This window comes from Schistocerca nitens, chromosome 4 (assembly GCF_023898315.1).
Source record: "Schistocerca nitens isolate TAMUIC-IGC-003100 chromosome 4, iqSchNite1.1, whole genome shotgun sequence".
NCBI classification, from domain to species: domain Eukaryota; kingdom Metazoa; phylum Arthropoda; class Insecta; order Orthoptera; family Acrididae; genus Schistocerca; species Schistocerca nitens.
The window spans coordinates 196,700,935-196,718,993 of record NC_064617.1 but is presented as its reverse complement, the minus strand read 5'-3'; the positions used below and the strand labels follow the sequence as shown (position 1 = coordinate 196,718,993).

The window sequence follows — 18,059 nt, the reverse complement described above, 5'->3', positions numbered from 1 at the left end:
AATGAATACATAAGTTCAAGTAATAAATGTATCCCTACAAAAGCTTGTCCAACACAGGAGGTAAGCCTCATTAATGATCACCAACCTATATCACAACTGGACAATGTTTATTCTTGAGTTACCAAATATATTGTTTCAGAAGGTATAAAGGACATGATACAGCAACCAAGACAAATAAATCCATGCACTGTCAGTAACATGAATGACTCACTTCTTAGATTTCAAGAAAGCAGCTGGTTATAATACAAACACAGCAAATGAATGACTCACTTCTTAGATTTCAAGAAAGCAGATGGTTATAATACAAACACAGCAAATCTAAACATGTCCAAAGTACAGTGGCTGACCGGTGTGGCCAAGCGGTTCTAGGCGCTTCAGTCTGGAACCGCGCGACCCCTACGGTCACAGGTTCGAATCCTGCCTCGGGCATGGATGTTTGTGATGTCCTTAGGTTAGTTAGGTTTAAGTAGTTCTAAGTTCTAGGGGACTGATGACCTCAGATGTTAAGTCCCATAGTGCTCAGAGCCAAAGTACAGTCGCTACAGCTGGACAAACATAAGCATCATGTAATTAAGACCAGGTGAAGCTTAAATAAAATTTAGGCTTATTTTGAGAGATGATGTAAATGTACAGGACACAAAGAAAATTAACTACCTGCCTAGGAGGCTACAAGCAACATCTGTGAACAAAGGAATGATTACTATATTGAAGTCATGCAATAGCTAACAAATAATGACCACATTCACTTTTACAAAAGTATAATGAACTTTTCCTACCTTTTCGCTGAGTACTAAGCTATGGCACTTAAGGGCTTTTCATTTCATTTCCACTTTCAATTAGTTTTTCACACTATTACGGTACAATGTTTCCTTTGGAAATTAGATCCATATTATGCTTAAATTTCAAATAAAACACATTAATATAGCAACTGTGACCATTAATTACCTAGTGTGGTTAAAACTAATTTTCCTAAAATTCATGATTATGGCATTTACAGTCTTTTTATTTAAAGTCTTCAATTCTGTTATCAAGCATGAGATTTAGTTGTAATGACATATTTATAGACTTAAATCCATGCAGAATTGTGATGTGAGGTGATGAATAAAGATTATAAAGAGTTAACAGTCATTTTCTTTGAGCAATACAGACTATTTTCATAAACATACTCTTGAAACCTGCTTTTGAGAAGAAAAAAAAACAACATATGATACTAATACACACATTGTGACTGGCAATAAGTTTGTCTAAGATATTCAAATAATACTGCAAACAATTACTACATAATTTGACAAGAATGAGAATCCACATCATCAAAAGAATTATTTTCTCTCAGGCCTGCAGTATGGTTGACGTCAGTTAGTGACATTGTAATAGGAGTATTGAACCAAAATGCTGCTATTTAAAAAAGTATATAGCAGCAATTTTTTGGAAATTTGTGGTAAGGTCTTATGAGTCCAAACTGCTGAGGTCATCAGCCCCTTAGTTTACACTCTACTTAATCTAACTTAAACTAACTTATGCTAAGGACAACACACACACCCATGCCAGAGGGAGGATTCGAACCTCCAACGGAGGGAGCCACACGAACCGTGACATGACAGCTCAGACCGTGCGGCTATATAGCAGCATTTTGATTCACTACTATTATTACATTATCGGATTGTCGAATCTAGAATGAACATCAATTTTTGTATACAGAGCTCACCCTTTTATTTTACTAGTTCTACAGTAGTATGATGTACCTTGTACCCAGCAACTTTCATCTGCTCCATTTCCTTAATGTTCTAATAAGCAGAACACATCTCTTAAATACTTCTAGTCCCTTCATTTTCCTGAATCAGTATGAGAAGTTCCTTTTATTTGTAGGGCTTTCTGCATTTAGATGCAAGATACTACATTAATGTTCTTTTAAATCTACAGTATTGTCCAGGTTGGATTATTTTGCTCTACAAGTAGCTTTTTCAGGTCTGATAATATTTTACAGCTGTCACTCAGAACAAATTACTCTTAAAAAATAATGAGAACACTGTAAATCATTAGGATATAATGTAGACTGCTATGGTCAAGTAGGGTGTTGTTGGCAACTAGCCTTGCAAGTAGGCTTATACCAGAAGAATTCAGATACAGATCATGCCATAGAGAGAGAGTGAGGAATGTATTAATCACACCTACATGAGAATGTGGTTCTCCACGTAGCAACTCTCCAATTCCTGTACTAATACATTCTACAGAACACTTCATCCAAGGCTTGCTACACCACTAAAAGGTGAATGTGATTTTCACATTACTGTGATAAACATCTTTTGCAATATTCTTGATATCATACACAATTGTATAACCGAGGTTGTGATTCAAATGATGATTACATGAACTTAACTTCCAGTCCCACTGCACATACCATTCAGTCCATACCTGTAATAATCTGAAGTAAAATGTAAATGGTATATGACACGCAAACGACCAGGAGATAGTAAAGTAAAACTACTACACTTGTAGTATTTTTTTCAAAGGTAGATGAAAACAAAATGTAAGGCAGCAGTGATGAGATGAGTTGAGTTGAGGAGGGAGGGAGGGAGGGAGGGAGGGAGGGAGGAAGGGAGGGGGGAGAGGGAGGGAGGGAGAGGGGGAGGGCGAGTAGGGAGGGAGGGAGAGAGCATTGTCAATGGGAAATGTATTAATAAATCACTCACCAGTTAGTTAAAACAATAAATTATATTTTATTTGTAAATGGAAATGTTTTTCTGTGCACTCATGTCTGTTGCCTTGCTACAATATTGAGAACTTAACATAAAAATGAGAGTAACATAATTTTATAACAACATGGAACACTGGTCTTCAATTAAATGATTCATGATTAAAGGAAAACCAAAACTTTTCTCTTTACTTGCATTCCTGCTGTACACTGTATTTATAAAAGCAAATTTTTCCATTTTCTTAGTAATTCAGAAATGACCAAATTGAACACAGGAAAAAGAACACTGAAAAATCATGGAAATTTGTAGACTAATACTGAAATTAATTTAATTACTATATAAAATAGGAAAAAAGAAATTAAGAAGAAAATCAGAAAACCTGCACTTGCAATCACAACACAGAAAGCAATGAACAAACAATTTGTTACTCAGAACTTCAGTGATAAATACAGTACCACAAATATGAAGTTACATGATGATATAATGGACTTTAAATTTTAGAAATTATTTTTATAAAACAACTTAGGGGGGAGAGAGAGAGAGAGAGAGAGAGAGAGAGAGAGAGAGAGAGAGAGAGAGAGAGAATTCACTGTCCTAAAAAATAAACAACGTATGCTATTCCAATTCAGTAATGTAACAGGAGTGGTAAACAATAATAGTGTAGAAAATTAAAGGACTCCATACTTTTTGAAATAACCCACAGATACAGCCAATATTGAGGTCAATGTAGGAATATACATAAATGTTCAATCACAATAAATCACACTTCTCTACTATATAGGAACAATTCTTGCACCTGCTTTTGCTTGCAAAGCAAATTTAAAGAAAATGTAGGGAAACTGACTCAGCATTAAATCAATGGATCTGTTTCACAACCTTCCTTCATATGGACACATGAGAATTTATTGAGGACATTAATGAATGCTGACCGTTAAAAATAATTCTGCGGAATTTAAACTATGCAAGCAGACAAATGTTATTTTCTCCCTTGTTCATTCTATGTCAATATTCACTTGTTTATAATAGACCTAAAATAAGGATACATTGAAAGAAAATTATCGCCATCATAATTTCTACAGTTTGTAAGATTTTGAAATAATGAGAAAACTGAAAAATTAAATTGTGGGCATGATGAGCTACTACAGTATTTAAAATATGAAAGAGTGAAGAAACACATGGACCAAATGTGAGACTCCTTTTCTTATTTCTGTGGAGATTTACCCCGAAAGATGGGAAGCCAAAGCATGTAAACATAAAAACTGAACTCTGCACGATTTGAAATGATGATTAATCTCTTTCCATTTTGTTAATGATAAATGGATGCTCTTTCATGAGTCGGATTAGATGTGACGTAAATCATTTCTATTGTGCAAACTCATTACATGGCTGCTAATTAATGTAAGGCAACTTTGGACAGTTATCAGGAAGTGTGATACATTGAGCAAATAACTGGAAATATTTAACATGTTCATATTTTAAATGCTGACATCCACATGAAGTCACTCTCCCTACATTCTCATTATGGTTCTGAATAAATCTTTAACTGTATTTTGATAATAATTATGTGGCTGCATATCCAGGTACCTGAATAAGTAACATGTACCAACTTCTTTAACATATATTGCAATTCATAGCACAAAACAAAACTCCACATTGGCAACAGATTTCACAAATTTACAAACACTAACAAAATGACACTAACTCAACTGTAGGAAACTCCAAGTTTACAGAACTACATCTCACTCAAGATTTTTCTTTTGTTTTTTACCAAAAATAATATTTATGATCGCTTTAACAACTTCATTAGAGCTGCTCTCTGTACAGAAATATGCAATCCCAGCAATAGTAATCCATTAAAAACATTCAAAGCAATAAAATATCTGATTACATTTTTCAATGGAATCTGATCACTCCTGCATAAAATTCAGTCTGTTGTAAAGTTACCACAACACAGTAAATTTCTTCCCTTATTATTTACAATTTTCTTTACAAGAAGCTTCTGTATTACAAAGCAATCAGGCAAGTTTATCAGATTAAAAATAACACACCACACATCAGAAATGTATACAAACGATAATTACAGTCATTTGGGAGACGTTCCCACCATTCAAAATGAATATTGGATTATTTTTATTTGTTGGAACATAACTTTTATCCTTCGACACACTTCTCTGTTTAAATGTGATTGCTACTTCAAACTAGTGTATGCCAAACAACATATACAACAATATCTACAAATATTAAAGAAAATTGTATATACGTAACAGGAAATGAATATCACATGATTCTTTATACATTAATAATGGCTTTTAACAGATTGCAGTTTATTTCTAATCCAATGATATCTAAAATTACATCCACCTCAAACACTATTTTCAAAGATATAATTTTTATTCACAGCAAAACATTAAGGTATAGCTTCATGAAATTAACTTATAGATAGAAACATTAACACTCAAACTGAAAATAATAATTTACACTCTCAATCAGAAGTACAAAATAAAACAAGAATTCCTACTGCATGCAATTACAAAAGCAATCATGGTTCAATTGTTTGCAGTACGTGCAAAGCACCTTCTGATATTAACGAATTAAACTCTCCCTCCATACTCTTGTCTTTGCAGACAGGAAGACTTGTTAAAATGCCACAGGAACTTTCCAAAACTGGTACTCTTCTTACACACATGACACATCATTAACATCCTCAGGTTTCCACCACTCAGCAAGGCCCCTTAAAACAAGCTCTTGGTTGACAAGCACCACCTGTTAAGAAAGGAAAAGCATTATAAACTTCTGCTTCAGAAAATAAGGAAATGTGAAGAAATTCTATATATAAAGTGACACCAGCAACACTTACTCAGTAATTGAAGGCACTATTATAAAGGAGAGTATTTGTACTGAGTCTGCATGCAGACAGCCTTATTAAAGTAATAGCTACATCCACAATATGGAAGCTAAATAGGCTAAAAAACCAATAAGCCAATTTCTTGGCTTTTGGTATATGTAAATCTGTGCTTGTGTTTAAAACATACAATGTATATTGAAATACAACAAAATCTAAATAGGCATTAAAATAAACATGGTGGCAATCCATGATTAGTTTGTTCAACTGTAATATTAGCAACTGTGCAGTCAAAACCATCATTTGTTGTTTTACGCAGCAGTCGCAGTGTATTTTGAACTGTATCTTGAACAAAGATGTACACAGTGAATGATATATTTTGTAAAAACTGAGGACGCCTGACAATGTATCTGGGAAATGAATTCATGTGGGATATTGTGAAAAGTCATTCTCATTTTACAAGAAAATTGATCTGTACAGAACTGAGAACTGTTTTCGAAATTTGTCATAAGGAACGTGTTACAAGATACAGAATTGCATACAACTTCTGTATGACAGAATAAGTGAACGTACTTGCAGAGGAAGTTACAGAACAAAAATTACTGACCAATATCTGGAACACACTGTGAAAACGTCATTGGTTGTGCATGATCTACAAGGGATATGTGGGTCGAACCTCATGTTGGTTTTGAACAACAGATGAAAAAAGTTGCGCATACAGTACACGAAAATGTAATTTGTGGAACCTGATAAAAGTACAATAATATGTAAATAAAAATCTAAGGGGGTTAGTTTGTTTATGCAAAGTCTAACTGTGAAATCACACAACTGATTTTCATGGTAAAGGTCATAGATATGTTGTAGGAAGCAAACAAAAAATTGGAACAGGCATGTGAGGAAGGACGGAAAACAATATAACTTACTATACTTTCTAAGTCTGTTGTCATATGATGAAAGGTGTCATCAAAAGCAACTACTTTCGAAGAAAGAACAAGTATCAGTATATGGGACAGAGAAGTCAAATGTTTAAGGAAATAGTGAGACAATGCTCAGATCACATTAAGAAACAGTGAATAGTAGTTTCTAGAAAACAATTCAAAAAAAATTTAGCAATGGTAAATGCTTTAAATGTGGTCATTTGGGACACATTAAACACAACTACTATGCTTGGCCAGAAACTAAATGAAGTAAGCAAAAGCTACAACATTTCTCATACTGTAATTATTATGAGAATGTTAAAGACATATAGTGACTGATCTCTGTACACTGCAGCAATAGGACATTTGACTTATCACAATCACTGGTTTCCAATTAAATAATTTTCTTTGCCATTCAAAACTCGTATTGTAAATACAAACATAATAAATTATATGTACTGTTTGTAATGAAAATGTTATTTAAACGTGTGATGTGAGAATTTCTTTTTCCGTCACATGTGCTTTTAATTACAAAAATGCAGGTCAGGTCCTCAGGTTCTACCTGTAAATTTCTGAAAAGTACTGTGATCAATGGATATAGCATGGACTGTTCTTTAGGGTGCTAATTAAAATTAAGATGCCTGAGCTTGAGGTAAATTTAGCTCCAGAATCAAATTCCTAGTTTTGATACAAAAATTTGAGACACAGGCAAGTTTTACAAAAAAAATGCTTGTGCCCTTTACAATGAATTCTTTTGAACTCGTGCTGAGAGGAAGCAACAAGGAAGTTTTACTTCAGAAAGCCAACTAAATAAGGGTGTCATTATGCAAGTGGATGCAAGTATGCACACAGAACATCTTCCACTATGTGGAACGAAGTATTTTGTGTGCTATATTTTGAGGTTTAGACTAGTGTATTTCTTGTACAGAAATTTAATTACCACAGGCAGAATTTTTAATATGTTAAAACACCTTAGGAATGAAGGTGACATGTTCCCACACAGGCTGTTATGTTCATCAAGATTTTCTTAGTAAGACAATTAGTTTCAGCTTTTGTAGCTATCAGAGTATCCACTTAGAGCAACATACCATCAACATGGAAAAGGCAGTGAGCAACACAATGTGTTGCCATTCACAGTGGTTTACAAACTATAAGAGAAACGCTACTGTTCATGTTGTTTAGAAACAATTGGTGCACTTTCACTAATAACTAACTATGCAAAGATATATTTGATCGCTCTCCATAAACCAGCAACTGCAAGGAAAAGACAAAGTGAGGAAGTTCAAGGTGGGAAATGCAAATGTTGTTGTTAGCACCCCACGAAGTTTATTATAGCCCAGGAAGTTCGAGACCCTTGGTTATACAAACAATCATATCATGAAGCTGTTAGTTGTCTGTTATATTTGCGAGTCAACACTAGAACTGATCTATCACTTACTGTTACGTACACATTTCAATTCCTGGAGCAATCTACATTGAGAAAATCAATCTGTAGTGTAGTATCAATCTGCAGTGGAGGAGCATTTTCATGGACTAGTAGATGCCATGGGTGCAAAATCTGTATCAAACACATGCTGCCACAAAAGTTTGACTGGTAATAGTTACACTGGCAATATTTTACTATTGGTTTGTTGCAGATAACATTTTGGCATTGTGTGCATCTCATCTACTTAATGATGCCTACAAACGAAAGAAACCAGAAGGCAAAATATTTGATCAGGTGAACATCCCACAACTGAGGATTGTATTAATGCAACAAAAATCTGCTTCAGTTGTAAGTACAGTAATATGTATGACAGCTGCTGAGGCTGTACCAGCACTTGGTGGCACATGGTGGTGGAGCTTTAAGCTTCTGAAACCTGTCATGCAATAATAATAATAATAATAATAATAATAAATTATTTACAAAGGAAGTGGAGTTTCATGCACTTAATACAAACCACAAGAGACCTGAAGATGCATTCATATCAACAGTTCTTAATTATGTAGTGCGGTGTGTTAATTAATCATCTGTACATTTTCTCTAAAGAGCACAGTATGTCTTCATATTATAAGGTGGTGTATGTTAACGGTTTGGTACAACAATTTTAATATGTTTTAATAGCACCATACTGTCTTTCTGTCAAAAACCCATTTTCTTAGGATGGAGCAGACATATCAAGCTGAAATGTGTGTCACATACTATGATCTATAGTCCTTCAGCAGTGTAAAAACTTTAAGATTCTAAGTCAATGCAATCAAAAGATAATGGCCACTAATGTCACATATCTTGATACTTGGTTACTCACTCACCAAACCTATAGGGTACTTCGCACTGACCTAGAATACTGAAATTTGGCAAGAATGTTTAAAGTAAAGGAAAAATTTCAAAAAATTGTTTATTTGTAATTATATCACACAAAAATATTTCTTTTGTCATCAGACTTCAAAATTAAAACATTCTTGAAAGTCTTGGAATTCCCAGGACCAATATCTTGCCAATATCAATGTCGACAACAGGCAAAGTTGCCGAGGTTCTCAATTCCCAGGATGGATGAATGGTCCATATACATAATTAAGCTTGTATGGAACGTTCAGTGTGCGAGTCCTACCCGCACCTGGGCAATTTTTTTAGGATTAAATGAACCTTCTCAGTCTTTTAATCTGGACTAGGAAGGAAACAACCAAACTCAACTGACGACCATCAGAATGTATTTTATTTCCCATTTGTCTTTAGAACTGAAATTACTTGACATTCAGCTAACTGTCTTGTGCTTCCATTCCCTTTCTTTTATTCCATATACTGAGTGTTCCTCCTCCGAGCCGCAACATGTATTTCCTCTGTAGCTGCAATTTCAATTTTGCAATGTGTATCTGGAGTCAGCTCACACAAATACTGCACATCGTGTCTTTCATGCTATGCCCAGTGCCGATGGAATGCATTAGTTATTTCCTGTCACAAACAAAATTATTTTTAAAGCAGAATTTTATGTGCCCATTTCATTGAGAGGTCCCAAATTAGTCAAGTTTTATCTATACACATTGAAGGGACAGTACAAGAAGAAGAACATCCAATGGCAACTGAGCAATACTGCTGCCTGACGGTACCAGTCAGCGTGGTCCAGGGCAGTAACGTAGCTGCTGGAGTGCTGATTATTCTGCTAGTTTTACTATTCATGTTAATACATATCAATAAAATGAATATCACACTAGCTTAATTTGGGACCTCTCTACCCAATAGGCATGTAAAATTCTGCTTTAAAAATAATTTTGTTTGTACTGGGAAACAAACCAAAGGTTTCATTGACACTGGGTTTGCATGAAAGGCATTAGGTATAGTATTTGTTTGGGCTGACTCCAGCTACACAGTGCAACATTAAATTGGAAATATCCATCAGAACACCAGAGAAAATGTGCCTGATCACTCTTAGGACAGATTGCTACTCACCACATACAGGAGGCATTGACCAGCAGAAATTTTACTGTTGGACATTCTTAATATCCACACACACAGTTTTATACAACTCACACATACATGACCATTATGTCTCCAGATGCTGAGGCATGATTGCAAGTTGTGTGTATGAAAATATGTGTCCTCAGTGCCCAGAGACAAAGTCATGGTCTTCTACTCTTAAGGAGGACTTTGTCTGACAGCTTAATAATATCCTCAAAGTCAACTTTCAAAACACATCTGCCATTGAATGCCTCCTCTGTGTTATGAGCGGCAATCTATCCTATTTCATACTGGTGGTGTTCTGTCCCAGATATTCCACTGTTTTTATACTGTGTGAAAAATTCTGATTTGTTATAACACAAGTGCAGACAGCAGATTGATCATAATTTTCAGTTACTGAACCAAATACTGCAAGTAGCAATTTAGTGTGTGTTTAACACATTTCAGAAATCACAGCAACAAATACGCAAACACACATGTATTTCACAAGAGGTAAAAGATATTTAAAGGTCAGCGTTACCACAAATGAGTTATCAATAGTGTAAAAACAAATGTTCAAAAGAAACAAGTATTCATTAATGACTGAGAGGTACTCCATGAGATTTAAGTACATATTTGTTGCTTTCTAACACATTTTGTATATGGAGGTTTTCTTTCCTGTACATAATTCGTGCCCAGCTTGGTCTGAATTTTCAGCTTACGTAGTTCAGTTCATTACTCTCAGTGGAGGGAACCAACAGAGACCTGAGAAGGCATCATTAAATTGCTCATTTGTGTGGCCATGTTGTCCATATTTGCTTTACAATTCTTGAGGGTATTTTTGTTTGTAGTTGTAATGATAGAAGAAAAATACCCTCAAGAGACTTGAGCTATTGAATATTTTGTTGCTCACTCATTTTCATGTGTAACAAGCTGAGTTAGTTAGCTTCCATATTCATTACAGTCAAATGTGTCAGGTAAGTTTCACTACTTTTCTGAATTTCATTCTTGTTGCAGACACAGTGTGACAGCAAGGTGAATTATTACCAACTATTTAGTTTTCCTACCCCCATCAATTAACCATATTTCTTTATAATTTTATCTTATTTTCAATACATTTATGTGTTTACAAGTAAAAAAAATAGACAAACATCCAAGTTCTTATTTGGACTTTATTTTCAGATTTTTATTTTGTTCACTCTGATTCCTTTGGTGTAATCGATTTTCATCAAGGCACTTACAGTTAAAAGTTGTCACTAACTGATTTCTATACTACAGTTCGCTGTATATAAAAAACCTATGAGCTAATCCGTATATTTTTGAAAAGTGACCCATACCACCAACAGGTCTGGCAGTCCCATGATTCCAAACTTCACCTACATACTTCTGCCCCCCCCCCCCCCCCACACACACACACACACACGCACACAAGATGACACACAGCATTGACTGATTAACTCCATAATTAATAATTTCATTTAATTTAATATACTTTGCAATATGGCACTCCCACATGTAATCACGGGGATTCAAATTGCTTTAGGATAATAGTGGCCATAAAAAAATTCTAAATTTCTGAACAGCTACATTTTCTATAAGCGAAAATCTCATAGTTCTTTTAGTTCATCCAAAATGGTAAAATCCAGCATAGTCAATTTTCAAAACAACTGATAAAATAAGAGTTTGTTTATACACCTGTTTATAGTCATCACCCAAAATTGGCAGTTCACAGTTTTAGTGCTGACAAGAAAGATCTGTCTCAGATGTGCTCTCCGGAATTACTTGAGCCACAATTATACATCCTCTGAACATGAAATTGTGCACATCGACAACCATACAACTCAAGAACATTAGTATGGGAAGAACTTTCAAGTAATTTCTATTACACAAATTAGTTAACAGTTTGCTTGAAATGTGATGAATCAACAAGGACTGTGGAATGATACTGTCATCGGAATCAGTGACTGCTGGACACGATGAATTTCACTATGACCCAATTTAAGTGAACTACCATAGTGTAATCTTTAATGAATTACTACAGGACAGTGATAAGAGCAGTGAAATTTTTGTATAAATACGAACATTGTTTTGTGCCACAATTGAACATTTACCACTGTGAAGGTTAGGTAGTAGAGGGGTTATCTTGATGTATGCACTAATTATTTTTTTTATGTATGGTTAACTGGTCATCGACTCAAGGTTGCTAATGACAAGTAAAAGAGTTAATCAGTGAAACTAAAATTGTTAAGTTGTGTACATTATTGAGTGGAAAGTTTCTGGTATCTGCTAAGATTTTTGCAGCTTAATTTCATCTATGAACTAAAGATCATTACCGAGAGGCCTATGAAACAAACAGTATCAGGTCAGTATTGCTAGTACGTACTTGGCCATTGAACATAAAGGGCACAATACAGATTACTTTATGTATTTTAAATGATAAAGTACTGTTCAGTGTAAGCATTGTTTGCATCCTGCAAGTAGCAGGAATGATGTCACAGTATTTGTATTGTGGATCTACATCTACATGTCTACTCTGCAGTTCACACTTAAGTGCCTGGCAGGGGGTTCAACAAACTACTTTCGAACTCTATAATGTTCCTATCTCAAAAAGTGATAAGGAAAAACCAACACACAAAACTTTCCACATTAACTCTAATTCCTTTCATTTTATTGTGATGATCATTACTCCCTATGTAGGTTAGCATCCACAGGGTGGATTGAAATTGCCTACTGTCTGTAAATTATGAATGAGGTACCTATTTGAAATAAGACTCAAATTTTCTTGGAGTTGTTCAGCAACTGTATCACTTGAGTCTGGGGGTTAGTAAAAGAAACCAATTATTAATTTATTCCAGTTGTTAAGTATAACCTTACCCACACTAACTCACAGGAACTATCCGCTGTATTTACCTGGGTATAAGACGACCCTGAATATAAGACGATATTTTTAAGAGGCTCCTTGAGAAAAATTTATTTTCAACATTTTCTGACTGCTCAGAATCACAAACTTTTTTACTGACATCAAGTATCTGCCAAAAAGTTAACATTATACCTATTCTAAACTTACGTCATTTATTGATTGTCTACATTTTGGTAATACTAGGAGAAATAAAATAAACAAGATAGTTCACACCACCACCACCACCACCACAATAGCACCAGCTGTGAAATTTATATCTTCACTCTCAAAAATATTTGGCCATTTCTCCCAAATATGTTGCTATTTCTGAGGTTGTCATTATGCTAAGGCCTGAGAAAACAGCTGTTTTATTTTTTTTCCCACGAAACATATCAGATTTCACTTCTATCCTGATGTAAGAATGTTACACGTCCCTCGCTTCCAAACATATTAACCTGCCCGCAGCTCTCTCACTGGCTGTGTAGAACCAGCTGATGCACACCCTTTCATTCCTTCATAGGTCACAGCGAGCACTGGCTATACTGTAGCAAGGAACATGTAAGTATATCACTGGCCCCTATATAGACTTTTACCAACTCCTGCAGAAACGAATACTTCTGTTGAGTATTTGTCCAATTTTAAAGTCCGTTAGATTCCGACTGCAAATGGATTCAGGCAAACTGCAGTTGAAACATGGTAGATGTTCATAAAAGGCCACAGTGCATAGTAGAGATTATCATGCTTGGCAACATGACAGAATCTGCTGCCCACTCCCTGCTACCCTCCACTGAACAATCATCGTAGCTCTCAGCAAAACTGGTGTGACTATGCCCCTTCCAACCCTTCTGTAAAGCTGAGCTTAAGTTTATCTTCTAGTGTGTTGGTCATATGTAACAACACTAACTAATGCATAAATAAAAGTTCACAATTACGATCAAGTCCTATTCTCAAACTTTCGGCCATTCTGCGACCTAGTGACATCTGTTGGTACTATCTCAACAGGTCTTCCTGCTATAATTTATTCTCGCAATAGTAATTACAATCAGTTTAATACGATTTATTTCCTTTGACAGACATTTCATTCTGGATTAATTTTCATTCTTGTTAAATTGAACGTCACCATGTTTTAAAGCTGGTTAACAGTAAGTTACTTTTTTACTGGATATTCTAATACGTGAACAGTGACTGAATTTCACATTTGCAATCCATTTACTAAATCATTACAGTCTCTCATAACGAAATAAAATATTGGTCTCAACTACTGATTTTTGAAGGATAATATTTCTGTTTTTGAATGTTACCTTTACTTAAAAAGCAGCATTAATGTTCGTATACGGTCTCCATACATGTATGAGAATATTTATTGCAAACCTGTTCAAACACAACAAAAGTTTGTAAGATTATAGCATTTAATGAAATTTCCTCCTGAGTGTCACAAAATTGTCAAACTGTAAGCAGAGCAATAGACTTTTGCAGTGGCTAGTATCTCTTCCACTAGTGCCGCACAAGTCAATGTCAAGTGACTGTTTGAGCAATATTGATACTGTATCAAACGCTTCAGCATATAGGGAAATCTCAAGCCTGTTGGAACACAAGTATCATCTGCTGAGCCCCATCCTTCCAAATTCTTCAAAATAAATCTGCATGTGACCCCAATAGCCAATGATCCATCTCAAATTATAAGATAACCCCTGAAAATTTAAGAGCACCCCTATGTACTCTAATAAACAATGTAAAAATGTTGACCTCAAATAACAGTATAATCTGTGAATATAAGACAACCCCGTAATTTTCAAATGACAAATTTGGGAAAAAACTTGTCTTATAATCAGATAAATACGGTACTTCAGTTTCGCTACAAGATAAACTACTACAAAAAGCACGAAATGCACTACCACCACCTGTATTTAATCTATATTTTCTGAACACTGTTAGGTCCCTTGCGAAGATTTTGTCTAAACTTATCTCTGTCTTTAGCCAGTTTTCAATATTTACAATTTCAGCTTCAGTGCTTTTTATCAGCACTTTGAGTTCTGGTTCTTTCCCAACACAGTTGCGACAATTTACAACAACAATATCAATTGTAGCTGGGTCTAACCTTTCTTATGTTTGCCCTGCACCGTTTGAGACTGAAGCCCTTTGTGTAACCTAATAAACCACCCCGTCCATTCCAGACGTTTACTATTTTATGGCATTTTCAGTTATAATTCAGCCAGTGTCAATGAATTAAAATGGCAATTATTAATTTATTTTGGTTGTCAAGTATAATCTATAGCAAAATTAACTCACAGGAACTATAGACTTCAAATTTCACTACAAGATAAACCTCAGAGCTCAAATGTATAGCAATCTTTTTGTTGTGCCTGTTTGCGATTCAATTTCTCCTATAAATGGTGAGTATCAATCTATCCTTTTCCTAATAATGTTTCATGTATTAATATGGCATATTTGTTGTCCTTTTCTCTGCAACTGCAAAATATTTCCTCTCGAACTACACGATACATCTGTCAACAAACACCTGTGAGCCTACAGATCAATGGTAACAATACTTTAGAATTGTTTTATATAATAATGATCAGTAAGGATAGTAACAAATAATGAATAGTTTGTAACTCTTATGCGATTTGACACTATCAACCACACTTGGTTCAAAATATACTTGTTGCTTTTACTGCCCTGTAATACAGAGGGGAATAGGTGAAAGATATTGAATAAAATATGGTTTTGGCAAAGATTTTACATATCCATACATTCAATTTTACTTCAAGAGAAAAAATTAACTTTAAAAAATATAATTTCAGATAAGATGCATAACACCATTGCTGTCTACTTTTAGATGCTTTTGCGTTGTTGTTGTTGTCTTCAATCCAGAGACTGGTTTAACTAACTATAGAAAATAAAAGAAATTTCTAAAAGTAATTGTATATTTCTTTGTGGTTTACTTAAGAATTCTTCCAAAAAAGTTAGTTTCAAACTGTATTTCAGGTTGTTTAAGTAACTAACAGAGTAATGTTTTATACCACAATTAAAGTTCTAACTTTTCTTCTTCGCTTACAACAGTCTATTATCTAGTTCCGATTTTATGTTTAAAAGAGTGTTTTACCTGATTGCAATGGACAGCGTAGAGAAATACATTAGGTATGTTTTCTTCCGTGTAGTCACACACTTGTGCCTGAAGGACTTGGCCATGTGTTAGTTCCTCCATTACTGCAGCGGCATCAGCACTCCATGATGCTTCCTCACCTGGAAGATAATTTTATTATTGCTCCTGAAGCTATTAAACTTAAGTTTAAAATAATTATACAATTTCTTATAGCTCTGCAGCAAATTAATTAACAACCTGATTATCTCTCCAATACAAAGAACAATAGTGAGAATACAGTACAGAAAATACTAACTGTGTTGTTAAGCTACATATGTCATATACAAGATACATAAATGTGTAGGGAAATAATAAATAAATACACAATAGAAACTAGATATCAATATCCATTTAAAAATATTGCATTCCATAAAAAAAACTGACACATTTGCAACTTTTAAAATTTTTCGACTTTTAAAGAAATTATCATTCAAGTAGAAAAAAGAAACATACAACCAACTGAAGTCAATTTACGATACATAAAAATCACATGTCAAATGAAATAAACAGAAGAATAAAATCAGTGTTATGCTGTATGATCCTCACCAAGTCTGTACTGTCTCAAACACATTTTAAAACAAGAAATCACTCACAATGTACCTGCACATTTTTTATCTGCAAAACTGTGTTCCCATAGTTCTTGCAAGGTTGCAATAGCATTAGTAGTTAAGCACTAACTGGCATACTTTATTAGAATAAATTTCTCTTTTCATAACGCAATGTTTCAGTATTAAACCTGAAGATATGTCTTCCTACCTACATCAATTCATTTTTTATTCCATTTACCACTTCACATACTTTCCTGTTTGTGGAATGCGGATAAAAAATACTAAAATCAGACAATGCTCTATAAAAAAATAAAAAAAATAAAAATTAAAAAAATTAAAAAAAACAAAGCTATAACAACATGTTGGTTACAAGTGCAAATTTTGCTTCTCCGCACTATTATGGCTTACTAGGTCCAACGAGTAAGGTCATGCCCCAAGGCCAGTTTTTGTGTATTTGTTCCTAGAAATTGAACATTTACTAGAACTTATGAGTACTAGGAAGCCTTACCTCCTGCGGGAATCACATTAGCCAAGAAACATTCTGATGCTTGGAATGGTAGAGTCATGAAATCTGAGCGAATTTGTCTCAATGCTGTATGTTCCAATGACAGATAACCACCGTAATCAGCAAATTTTACTTCACACACATTAGTTTCAGGTTCTACAGAGACGACTTGTGCTCGATACCATCCACCCATAGTGGGGGCTGCACATATCACACCAGCTGAAACATGAAGGAAGCATGATGCAGTTTTTACAGCTCTATGATACTTTGTATTATATGATGAAACTAGTTTACCATACAGTAAGATCATATACAAATCCGATGATCAGCAAAGAAAATAATTTATACCAAATGAATAAAGTAAATATACAAGAGTTCCACAACCATCACCATCAGCACCTCTCCCTCAGCAATTGCAGTTCACTTCTTGGTGCAGGAACTGGCTATCTTTCAATTTTTTTCTGGCAAATTTTTTAATGACATACAATATCATGGTTTTCAAAAGGAAATTGGCATGTGAGCCATCTTTTCTTCCACTTACATTTCTCTTCACTGTGTCCTTTGTTAACTCAACTGTATTTCAGTATGACTGATACAGGAGGCGGCTGTACAAGATGGAAGCCTGTCCACAGAATGCCTCGGTTCATTAAGGAGTCTGTCACAACTCGTAACTCGTCCACACATAACTTCTGATGAGGGCACAATACTCTAAATGGCTGGTGCAATTACTGTGCTGGCCATATGGCTCATTTAGCACACGTAATTTCAAAATACATCATTGTTACTCGAGAAAAATGTTTAATTTGGTCAGGCTATAATCAATCACTACAAACATCATTTCTGAGAGGCTTTTCATTACCGGCTTACACCAATTGTGAGAGATACCCCTGAAATAAAGCCTCAGATTTTCATGGTGCTTTAGCTGTGAACCAGTTCTCAGCCTGTTTGTTTGTTTGTCAGGGTGTGTGTGGGGGGGGGGGGGGGCGGCACACAGAGAGAGAGAGAGAGAGAGAGAGAGAGAGAGAGAGAGAGAGAGAGAGAGAGAGAGAGATAAGATATTGGGATTCAGATCCAGCTGCAGTCCAAGAATCTTTTTAA

At 34.9% G+C, this 18,059-nt stretch overlaps 1 protein-coding gene across 4 annotated transcripts in view; it reads right to left on the bottom strand.

Moving 5' to 3' along the window:
- Window positions 1–2,693: 2,693 nt before the first annotated feature.
- Window positions 2,694–18,059, bottom strand: part of LOC126253247 (uncharacterized protein K02A2.6-like) — a 307,108-nt gene continuing 291,742 nt past the window's right edge. For all 4 annotated transcript variants that reach the window (XM_049954445.1, XM_049954443.1, XM_049954442.1 and 1 more), the window contains 3 exons: window positions 16,965–17,180; window positions 15,870–16,009; window positions 2,694–5,456 (listed from right to left, as the gene is read on the bottom strand). In XM_049954445.1, coding sequence (XP_049810402.1) covers window positions 5,370–5,456; window positions 15,870–16,009; window positions 16,965–17,180 — 443 coding nt within the window. In that variant the 3' untranslated portion in view covers window positions 2,694–5,369. The remainder of the gene's footprint in view (window positions 5,457–15,869; window positions 16,010–16,964; window positions 17,181–18,059) is intronic.